The sequence below is a fragment of the Anoplophora glabripennis genome, unplaced genomic scaffold (assembly GCF_000390285.2).
Source record: "Anoplophora glabripennis isolate ALB-LARVAE unplaced genomic scaffold, Agla_2.0 scaffold39, whole genome shotgun sequence".
Classification (NCBI taxonomy): domain Eukaryota; kingdom Metazoa; phylum Arthropoda; class Insecta; order Coleoptera; family Cerambycidae; genus Anoplophora; species Anoplophora glabripennis.
Window position 1 is genome coordinate 92,860 of NW_019416254.1, and position 11,449 is coordinate 104,308.

The following is an 11,449-nucleotide window of genomic DNA, read 5'->3' on the forward strand; positions in this document are numbered from 1 at the left end:
TTTTCTCGTCATCGAAAACGGAGAAGGGAATGTCTTTCAAAAGATCAAACTTTCAGATGCTTCCTGTTTTATTGGGAACTCGTTAATTACCAATTACAGTACAGTACACACCCGCACAACATATTGTCCTAGATTTTGATTGGTTGTATGTTACGGTGGTCTTAACATCCATACCTCGAAAAATGGGTTGAACGGCAGTGCCGACATCTGTATTTGCTTGCGGTGCTGGGAGTTTAATCGTATGCTCCCCGGCGAAGAGCTGAATGGGATGATCGGACATCTTCCTCTCCACTCTAATCTCAACGAACGCTTGAGTATGCCGCGTTGTTGCTCTTTCTCCATTGATGATGAAATGTTTGTCCTTGAGATAATGTTCCACACTGTATTGTTGTCACCTAGAATGCACATATAACACTTTCGGATATACTGTTTTTTTTAAGCCTTCTACAAAGCCTTACTTTGCACTTGGTTTGTTGGTTCTGCGAGTCTTGTGTCTAATATTATTAAGATACAAAGGTTATAGCACTCACAATTTGATTTAGTTGATTTTGTAAGTTAGTAAACATTTAATAATTCTTTCCTAAATATTGATTATTTAATGATGTCTTGATATTTTTTAATTAAATTTTTTAACATATTTTAAAATTTGAAAAGAACTGTAATTTGTTTTTAACAAAAATTTTATACAGGGCTGGAAAATCCACATGGTCCATCTGACTTTACATGAGAGCGACAAAGTAAAGTAAAGAAATCCGTGCGATAGACAAAGATGGCTATAGTGAAGACGTTTCATAATCTGAATAGTCACCACCCGTTTCGGGTTAGAAGTGGGAGTGACTATTCAGATTATGAAACGTCTTCAATGTAACCATCCTTGTCTATTGCACGGATTTCTACGACTTACTTTATCGCTCTTACGTAACGGCCGATGTACCATGGAGACTTTCCGAATGTGTATATTATTATATTTTATTAGTCTTCTCTCTAAGCGATTATCTTGGTTACGATAATCTAATGTGGTATTTATTCTTTTTGCCATCCTCAAATTGTTCCTAATAAATGGTAATTCTGAAATAATAATGACTGCCCTGGTTTTATAATTTTCTAAATTTTGTCTTCTTCAGTTTAGAAGTATGTACCTGCATAGGTAACTAACAAAAGTATATAGTTCCCTTTCTTTAAACACGTAGTAAGAGAAAGTTATTTATCAATTTTCTGTAAATTCCTATCATTCCTAGAAAGTTTTTGATTTCTTTGTGTATCTGGAATTGAAAAATTCATAATTCAGCAATTGAATTTTACCTGATTCCTAATAATGTAAAAAAAATCACCTAAAAATTCAACTTCTCATTTCATAAACTCGCTTTTATCAAATTATACCTTTAAATTGTGTTCCTGAAATTTTTTAAAACTCCCCTTTAAGATTTTGATGTGGAATTTTTTAGTTCAACCAGGGGGAAAATATAATAATGTTATCCACAAAGATTTTATTTATTAAATTCTTAATTTATTTTAATTAATAATTAATTAATTTAATTAATTTAATAAATTTATTAAAAATCATTAACTATTCTTTAAAAAGTTGTCCGCTAATTTTTTTAAACCAAAACGGCATTCTAAAAAGTTTATAGTCTCCATAATCAGTGGAAAGTACAGTTTTTTCAATACTAAATATGTGCGCATTTTAATTTAGTGAAATTTAATTCACAAATCTAATGTAGAAAAATTACCATTCTCAATTTTTGAGTAATTTCCCTCTACTTGCATCAAGTTTTTGGGAACTATCTCATGACTATGGGCTTGTACTCTTTTTTACTATTCCAGTTTAAAACATTTTTTATTTAGTCTTTAACTTCCTTTTTGTGAATTTCTGGGAATCTGTATGACAGTACAAGTGGGTTCTTCATCTATTATCCATATTAAATAGATTGTCTATGTAGTAGCTGAAAGAAGTTGATTGGGTACTGAAGTAATAACTAAAATTGTTTGCCCAATTTAATTTGTTTTGATCGAAATGATCCAATTACTGCAAATTTTCAATGTCTGATTGGTATGGGAATATTTCTACATCAACGATTTGAGATGTAAAAGTTTTGTAGTTGGTTTCCAAATGGGAATACTTCTAAAAAAAACGTAATGTATAATCACATTAATATAATTTGTGTTTGAAACTTTTACAGGTATATGAATTTTAAATAGTGGAAGAACATAAAATATGTTGATGATTTTTTCGTATATTTGAGTTTACTTTATCCAGTATGGTTTTTCTCAACTGAATATAAGTTATCTACTAAAAAAAGCCGTATTCAATTCAATCAAGAAAAGTGGTGGCTTCTTCATATTTTTGCATCACCTGTTACTGAAATACAGAAATACGTGGTTTTGTAAGTACTAAATGTAGGTATCATCTATAACATTTTTTAGTTATTCATATTTAAAACAAATGATTGTTTTTTAAAATTTGTAGGTCATGTTTTGAACACGGTAGGTTTTGAAACTAACGTTTTTATGAACTATTCCCTTGTTTGTGTACTTTCTCGTGGAACACCTTGTATATCATATTGCACTCCATATTCATAGGTACCCGGTTTGAGAAAAAGTAAATATTGTATTGTAAAGGCACATAAAAGAGCGAAAAACTAAATGCTAATTTAGTAATTAATGCAGCTAATGGTTAACTCCGTTGAAATGATAGTATTGTATGCTAAACTCCAGAAGACTTTCACGATAATAAATTTCTGAAAAAGTTTCAGTTAAATAAATTTAATAACTGTAACTAATTAGAATTATTTAGCAGTAAAGTGAATCCAAATGTCTACATTCCAGTCAAAATAACGGATGATAGGCATAATGAGACAGAAATTTTATCTTTTCACTTATATAGAGAATATCCCAGACCTCGACCACAGATTTCGGGGATTAATAAAGTTATTTATTTAGCCTATACAGAGTGAGTCATTAAACTTGACAAAAACTTCCTCAAACCAAAGCACAATAAATAATGAAGGGTATCTCACTAACAACATGCTTCCTTATAAGTGAATTTTGGCACAGGGCAATTTTTGAGAGAGCCAAGCAAGAATACTTGTATTTTATCTAAAACATAGAGGTTGGCTAAGGACACCGTTAATTAGTTTTTTACTTAGTGCTATTTTCTTATTTGTAGAAATTTTGAAAAGTGCACCAAACGGACAGTCGAGTATTTGGCGATATTCAGATCTAACTAACTAAACTTCACTTTTTGCTAATCCTGTAACTAAATTAAATATTTTTTTATGATTTATATCAATTTACCTTTACTTAAACGTCAATATCTTTTGAGATATAATTCCGAGAAATTACCTTCGAGGTACTATATTCAGAGGGCTATATGTCAGTACATATTGACATTTTAAGTAATTGCTTTGTCTTGCTCTGAAGAAACTTTGGCATAATTTTATACACATGTATGATTCACCCTGTATACAAAGGTCACTGTCTACTAACTGATGTGTACCTCGAAACAATATATATTATTTTAATATCAATGTAACTAGAGATTTCTTAGTTAGTTGCTTTTGTTTTTTGTTTTTATACCTATGACAAATTAATTTACATTTTTTTAATACAATCAATAACGTCAGCTTTATTTGGTTTACACCTTAAAGATAGCAATGTATTTTTGAGGAAAATATAGTGACACCTTTATTTGTAACAAAAAGTTTATTTGCGTATTATTTAAATAATGATAAAAATATTCGACCTGTTTAAAGGTTGTTTTAAGGGAAATAAAAACGAAAACAACTCGGAAACACATATTTCAAAAGTTCCTACTCATCTACTGGCATATTTCTTGACAAAGTAACATAATTTAAGGTCTAAGCACAAGGATTTCGTAATGTGGAGAAGGAATTTCCTTTCCGTCAAATGGAATATACAGAACTCCGTGACTAGGATGAACCTGAAATTAAATGTAAAAACATTCAGTTTAAATGATATTAAAAAGATACGCACACATAAAAAGCAGCTACATACATGTTTTATCAATAGTAAATAATAAAAATTAAAAAATAAAATATAATATTTGATAAGGGCCAAGTGCCAAAAAACAGAGAACTAAATTTTATGAGTATATATTTACAGGGTGACTCCGAATGTGAAGAAAAATATATCCTGCCATGTGTTTTCTCACCGAGAAAATTAATTATAACAAAAAGGAACACAACACAACAAAAAATGCAGTCTATATCGAGAAACTTCGATACGGCACCGTATGTAATTTTACATGTTCTATTTTTACACTTTTGTAATTCAATCAAAATCAAATTCAGGATAAGAACACAAAAAATATAAATAACCAGTTCCGTCTGGGCCGAATAGATGGTGTCAAAGGTTATAAACCTAAATTACCTGAATATATGGGAAAAACTGAAGCATTTGATATGAATATAGAAGATATTATTCTAAAGGCGGGTATCCATTTGTGTCAAATGCCCCGTAACGTAACACCGAACATGTTACGTTACAGCTAGTGGAGACGGAAAATTGTTGCATGGTACGTGCAACAAATTTGACACGCGTAACTAATCCGGGACGAATCATCATTTGTCGGTTTTTAGTCGTCGCATCAAAGGGATGCAACAGTACTTTCTGCTACACGTTGAGACGGGGTTTCTCTTTTGGCCATAACGTTGCCTGTTGCACATGCGATTTTGTCTTATTTTTTGTTTCGTCGGTCTTTTGTATATGGTCTGGGGTCAGTCTGTTTACTGCAGTGACTAGGAAGAGTGTGTTTCTCTGTGTTTGTGCCATGAAGTGTAGTAAAGAAAAAATTTCCGGAGATTTCCGTTTCTTATTCTTCAAAATTGTATAATGAATAAAAATATATGACGCTGCTGCTAACTGCAATTGCAATGACGAATCCATTATTGCAGTCAGGTTCATACTGCGAGTTTATGTTCCTGTGTCGTCTCGTAACCTTATTTTGTTACATTACGGAATGAATATTACGAACAAAACCACACATACTTTTCTCAGCGAACCGTGTCACCTTTTGCAACAGGCCGTAACATGTTCGTTGTTACGTTACGGAGCAATGCCACAAGTGGATATCCGCCTTAATAGGATAATGGTAAAAGATACATTTAGTAATTTATTCGTGATGTATAATTGACTCACTTTGCCAACAGTTAGCGAACCTTCATGATGAGTTCGACCGATGTACAAAGGTTCTCCATCTGACGTTCTACCTCCTTCAACAGCTCCTGGAGGAATATGGCCTCCACCAGAAGGAACCCAATCAAAACGTTGTTCACAGAGAACCTTAAAATAAAGATTATGATTAAAGAAATATTTTTTATTTAAACAAATAATAATTTATAGTTATTATATGTATAATACATAAATATGTAACAATTACATATCTATTCGATTTTAAATTTATATTTTTTTCCTACAAATTTATTTAGAAGAAGAATATAAACTAAGAGACTAATTTGATTTGCCATTTTTTTTAAATACTTAGGTCATATTTTTCGATATTCGCATTACTTAACTGTAAGTTTCTTTTTGAAAATATGCAAAATCTTGATCAATAATAGATTATGTATACATGAAACGTATTCTTAAAGATAATTAATAAATGTAAGAAAATATAATGTCTTGTAGAGTAAATTCGGAAGTGATTTTCACAAAAAAGATATTTACTATAGAATCAATTAAGTATTATTATTATCTCTTACATTAATAAACTTTTATTACATACGGCAATGTATGATTTATGATAAAATTAAATGTGTAATTATTGGACTACTAAAAATAATGCGTGTCTTTACTAGTGATGCTTGTTAAGAAGTCCCGTTAATTCCGAAGAAGATACTACTTCTTTAAAATGCTTACTGAAGTAAAATAAACCATCATTTACGTAAATGGAAAATCTACTAAGCCTAGTAAACAATATATTTTTTAATTATCTCCTATTACTAGTTTTTTAGCACCCTAAAGTTTTACGCAGTTTCCACATATTTTTTTTTAATTTCTTAGGATCCATGAAAGGTTACAAATGAAATAAGAAATACTATAAAATATTGTTGTCAGTTATCGAATCATAATAATTACTCACTTGAATGACTTAGCGACTTCTCTATTGTTTGATGTCTATGTGTTTTCTTGTGTATTTTGTAGGTAAAACCAACACTAAACAATTATTTTATTTAACATTAATATGCAAAGCATCTTCATTAACTATTGCAAGGTACTAATTCTATGGCACAGATACTCCATCTACTTTACAAATTTTAAAAGAAGTCTGGGTTAATAAAATGTACACTCATGTTGAATTTTATTGAATTGAAACTACCATTAACCATCTTTATTCAGAAAAAAGCTACATATAAGTATATATAGACTACACCACCAATTGTCCACAGCAAAGTGGGGTATAACAACAGCCATACGAGAAATTAAAGGTGCATCCCATTCTCAGAATGTAAAGGATAAAAAAAATAAGGTTGTAATACCAGAAAGGGACTGGAAGATAAAGCCTTCTGTTAACACCAAAGTGGTCTGGAATACGAGGACAGGAGATAAAAAAAAATCAAAACGATGTGATCTTAGCCATGTGGACCATCGAAGCAACAAATTCATCTACAGTCCTACACGAGCCCGAATCCTTTTGCGGCATTGCTAGCTGTGTTATTAGAACCTGAAACAATAAAATGGTAATAGGAAATTCCTGAGTTGACGCAAAATCAGAAGTTCCTAAATGAAGCATTGAAGGACTTAACGATGATCTATATTTTCGTCAGAAGAAAGAAGATATTGCAGTATGCGCAATGAAATAGAACAGTCGGAAGCTGAGAGCTATGCATACTAAACCATTACCAAAGTCCACTTCTAACTAAAAGGCTAAATAAACTCTACTGGCATAGAGATCCAGAATACACCTATCAATAGTCAAAGTAGAAAAGATCGATGTATCTTACAGTCTACATTATCCAATTGATAATTTTCAGTTTCTATTTTAAAATAGGTATTGAAATAAAAATGTTTACTTGGAAATGGTCTACAGCTATTTCGTCCCCACCGTAAGCTACATAAGCCACTTGTTTTCCAGGAATGACTTTCGCCGGAATCCAATCACCATCGTGAAAAGCCCTTCCAACGTAAATTTGATGCCCGTCGATATCTACACCACCGTGCAAAGCAGTGGATGGAATGCCTCCACGAGCCACTGTATCAACCCAATAGTATGCTGAAAAAAAAAAAAATTGTTCACTGTATGAAGATGGAAACAACACATTTTTTTCAAATTAATTCTACATTAGATTATTTTGAGAAAATTATATTTCCCGACGTAAAAGTGAGATGTTTAGATGCAGTTATATTTGAAATCTCCCCTTTAAAAGCATAAGTTCTTTCAACTTTCTTTTATACTGAATTAATTTAATTTTAGGTAAAAAATACGGCAAAATTGAAAATTCTGTAGCTTATGGTTATATTTAAGAAGTTGTATTCAAACTTTAAATTTCCAATACCTTTATAACTTATATGTTTTGGTGTAAGTTAAATCATAAAAATAAACAAAAAAATCTATTTATTTTTGCTTTCTTGTTTTATAATTATTCATATCTCATAAAACTGTGTATATAGTATTTAATCCTTTTTTGACATTATTTTTGGTTTCTTATTTTATATGTATTAAGCTAATTCAAATCAATAAAAAAAATCCTATCAAATAACGTAAAACAATGTATTTACAAATTAAGTCACGTATGTATGTATGTATCTTTCAAAAAATGGTATTTAGTTATATCATTTTAACTTTTAAGTTAGATAATTACAAGCAGTTTTGTAGACATTGCTGGTACAATTCAATGCTAGTCGGTGAATGTGGTCCGCATAGTAGTTATTTTCCGCACTATCATGTGTTCAGAATTGATCTATAAAGCCTGTATCAGACAATGCAATTTTGTTGCAGGGATTTGGTTGCCGCGATAGAATCCATGAAATTTTTCTTATCAGACTATACAATTTTGTCCCGACAACTGAATTGCATGAATTAGAACATGCTCTATTCCGTGCAACAAAATTGCATGGATTCTAGTTACTTTTATGAAGATTTGTTTATTACCACCTTAGTTGTTGTTGACTGTTGATCATGGTTGTTGTAAGTAATACCGTTGAAGCAACTATTAAAGCTATATAGCGATTTACTTTTAAATTTTTATCCATTGCAATATTTTGCTTGATTAAAAAATAATGGTTTACAAGATACATACAAGATATTTTACATATTAAACAATGCATAGTTGGTAATACTGCTGCAAACTAAACAAATTGCAGCAATTCTGTCCCATTGTGTGATAATAAGCATGCAATTTTATCCCCACAACAAAATCCCCGCAATTTTGTCCCTACAACTAAATTGCATTGTCTGATACAGGCTTAAGACCAAATTTGAATTTACACATTTTTAAGTTTAATTTAAATTTGAGGTACCTACAGATATAAATTATATTTAAATTTTAATCTAATAGTATCCAAATCGTTTAGTTCAGGTATTCCGTAGAATATCGAAAACCAATCAATTTCTTTGCTAAGAGCTGGTACCTTCAGCACTGGTTAAAACTTGGTTAACTAATCGTGGAAGTCCGTGAATATACATATATATTTCGACAGTATTATCACTAACCTAATCTTCTGATTAGTTAACAAAACATAACTGACCTAAAAGTACTGTCCCTATACTAACTTGAAAGAAGAACAAGAGATACTCATATTCGTTTTTTCGTTTTTTTTTTGTCTATCACTATTTAACTTGTATCTGCAGTCTCACCCACAATGAGTCACGCTGAACATTTTTATTTATCGAAAATTTAGAAAAGATTTGAATATCAATTTGAATGAGCTTAAAAGCAGTGTAAAATTATTTTTTTATATACAATATGGTTCTTTAAGATGTAATTAAAAAAATATTTATCAAAAAGAGAAAAACAAAATATAAAACGTTGATTTTTATGCAACCAGTTATACAATAAGTATAACCTTAAAACATTAACAGCATAACCCGCATGATACGCTGTCTGTTAAGTATGTATGTCAGTATGTACCTCCGATTTTAATATTAAATCTTTACTTAATTGGAAGAGTTCACAATGGATTAATTTTAGTTCAGGCTGTATCTTACAGAATGCTTCCCCCTTTCCTTACATTTTCTGCTATTTTTGTATTACCTATTAAGGAATATTTTAATATTTTTAATTATTATTTTCTAAGCTACGCGTTGTTCATCATCCATTAAGAATTTGTTATCCCGTTAAGCATTTTTCATATTTTTAATGTATGTCTAACTGCCAGTCACATTTTGTTTATTGTTCCAAATATTTACACTACGTAAAATAGACGGTGCAGAGTTAAATAGTAAATATATTTAAGTAGGCATTTATACTGCTTTTACATTTTGTGTCAGAAATGAATTAACTTAAATCAAGCTTCTAGTTTTTAGTTTTATTCAATTAAATCATTTCAAAGCTATGTATAAGAAAGTATATTAAGTTAATTTGTAATTAAAATAATAAATAGATAGTTTATAATAAAATGGAAACACATATGAGTAGAATAAAATTAGCTTCTTCGAGTCACTAATCAAATTTATTCATCTATTGGCATCTTAAAAAAATATATAAATGTGTAATACACTTACCAGCCATTTTTAACGAAGAACGAACTTGTACTACACGATATTGACGCCTGAGATAAACTTAATGTGCCATAATATATATGGTTACCTACAATTCCAGTTTTACTTTATCTTATCAGGTAATTAGTATTAGGAGAATGAGTTTATAGATCAAATATTATATATTTATTCAAAATACAACAATATCCTCCCATTCTCGATTACCAGGTACAGTTCGTAGTAGATTTATTACTCACTTATTTTTTAACACGTCTCCGGGTATTTACTTCTATTTTGAAATTTCTATTACTAGTACTATTATAAACAACTTAGAATATTTTGAATTGATATATATATGTTATATTTTATTTTGTTGCACAGATTTGATTCATAACAATGTTCAAATTTTTACATCTTTTGGCGTTAGCTTGGAAATGTTGGAGAGAATAATGGAAACTATAAAAATCTGTTCCAACTAAACAAAACCTCATTTAATTAATTTTGAATGAAAATGGATGATGAATGATGGAATTCTTGTCAGTTTTTACAATGAATTAAGTCATGTTTACTTTTTCTGAATCTATACAGAGAAAAAAGTATTGTTTTGAATAAAAAAAATATTATAAAGGACATTATTGCCTTTTTTAGTGGCTTTCACTTTTGTAAATTTATTACATTAAATATGTTTTGTAATAATTTATCCATTGCCACATGATGACAAAATTTATTAAAGCAATTAGGTAATAAATTAAAAAGTGTCGAAAGTATCAGATAAGATGTATAATGAGCATTAATACAGTTATAAATACATCGTCAATTTATTTCTTAGAATTATTATTGTTTTAATGCTTTAAATTTCATTTTTCATTTTTCATTTAATATAAGTTCATCAAATGGAAATATTATTTATATTTATTTCAATAGACGTACGACAAAATTGTAATTATTTAAAGTCGAACTATTTGATTCATTCAGGATATGAAACAGTTATTATCAGTTACTGTTTAAACGTGGTGTCACTTTTATCAAACGAAGCATGATAGATTTTCCCTATTTCATCACTGATTACCTTAATTTGTATTTTTTCAGTGAACACTACATTCAAATATCAATCAAGTAATACCAAATACTAAGAATTATATAAGAAAGATGATTAAGGAAGAATTAAAATAAGAGTTTTTAAAAGCCTTTAGAAGTTTTCCAGTAATCATATAAAAGAACACTTCAAGGAATAATATTTGTTTACTAATTTTTGAAAGCATTTGATTTCTTATTGTAATTCAAAGAAAAAATCTATCTTCTATTTTATTTGAAAAAAATTTTTGGGTTATTCTTTTCTAAAGTTAAAATAAACTTCAAAAAAATGTAGGTATAGTAATCAAAAGTTAAAAAAAAGAATATTGGCGAAAACATTTTTAAACTCTTAAAGGTTGTATCCGTTCGCCTCAAGTAATGGAAAATTTCTGCGGGAATGATTTTTTTTACATTTTCGATGATTAAAATTTTTTTAGAATTGTGTTTTGGATAAAACATTCCTGTAAATATTTTCTGTGAAACGAATAGTTTTATTTTAGTTTATATTTTATTTAGTTATTTTCGATTTGATCAACTGTGTGGTAAGTTAATTTTAATTTTGAAACAGTATTGATTAAAAAATGACCACAAAAATCATGGCAGAGAAATCCTAAAATTCAATGACAGTGTCGTCCAGTATCTTCACCACTAATTGAGATATTTGTATATCAGTTTGGCGAATTCTTGCTTTTAATTGGTTAAACCACCTACTTAAGT

General features: G+C 29.5%; 1 protein-coding gene across 1 annotated transcript; it reads right to left on the minus strand.

Annotated features, from left to right (window-relative positions):
* Positions 1-3,683: 3,683 nt before the first annotated feature.
* On the minus strand, positions 3,684-9,776 carry LOC108915763. Its single transcript, XM_018721889.1, has 4 exons — positions 9,683-9,776; positions 7,032-7,231; positions 5,158-5,301; positions 3,684-3,940 (listed from the first exon to the last, which is right to left on the minus strand). The coding sequence occupies exons 1-4, from the start codon at positions 9,687-9,689 to the stop codon at positions 3,851-3,853; spliced, it is 441 nt and encodes a 146-aa protein (XP_018577405.1). The 5' UTR covers positions 9,690-9,776; the 3' UTR covers positions 3,684-3,850.
* Positions 9,777-11,449: the final 1,673 nt, after the last annotated feature.

What these genes read in the sequence shown, in the direction of transcription:
- LOC108915763 (XM_018721889.1), bottom strand. An exon ending in TAGCTGTAGACCATTTCCAA is followed by an intron (nt 5,302 to 7,031) that starts GTAAACATTTTT and finishes CTTTATTTTAAG; the next exon opens with GTTCTCTGTGAACAACGTTT. An exon ending in GTTCGCTAACTGTTGGCAAA is followed by an intron (nt 3,941 to 5,157) that starts GTGAGTCAATTA and finishes ATTTAATTTCAG; the next exon opens with GTTCATCCTAGTCACGGAGT.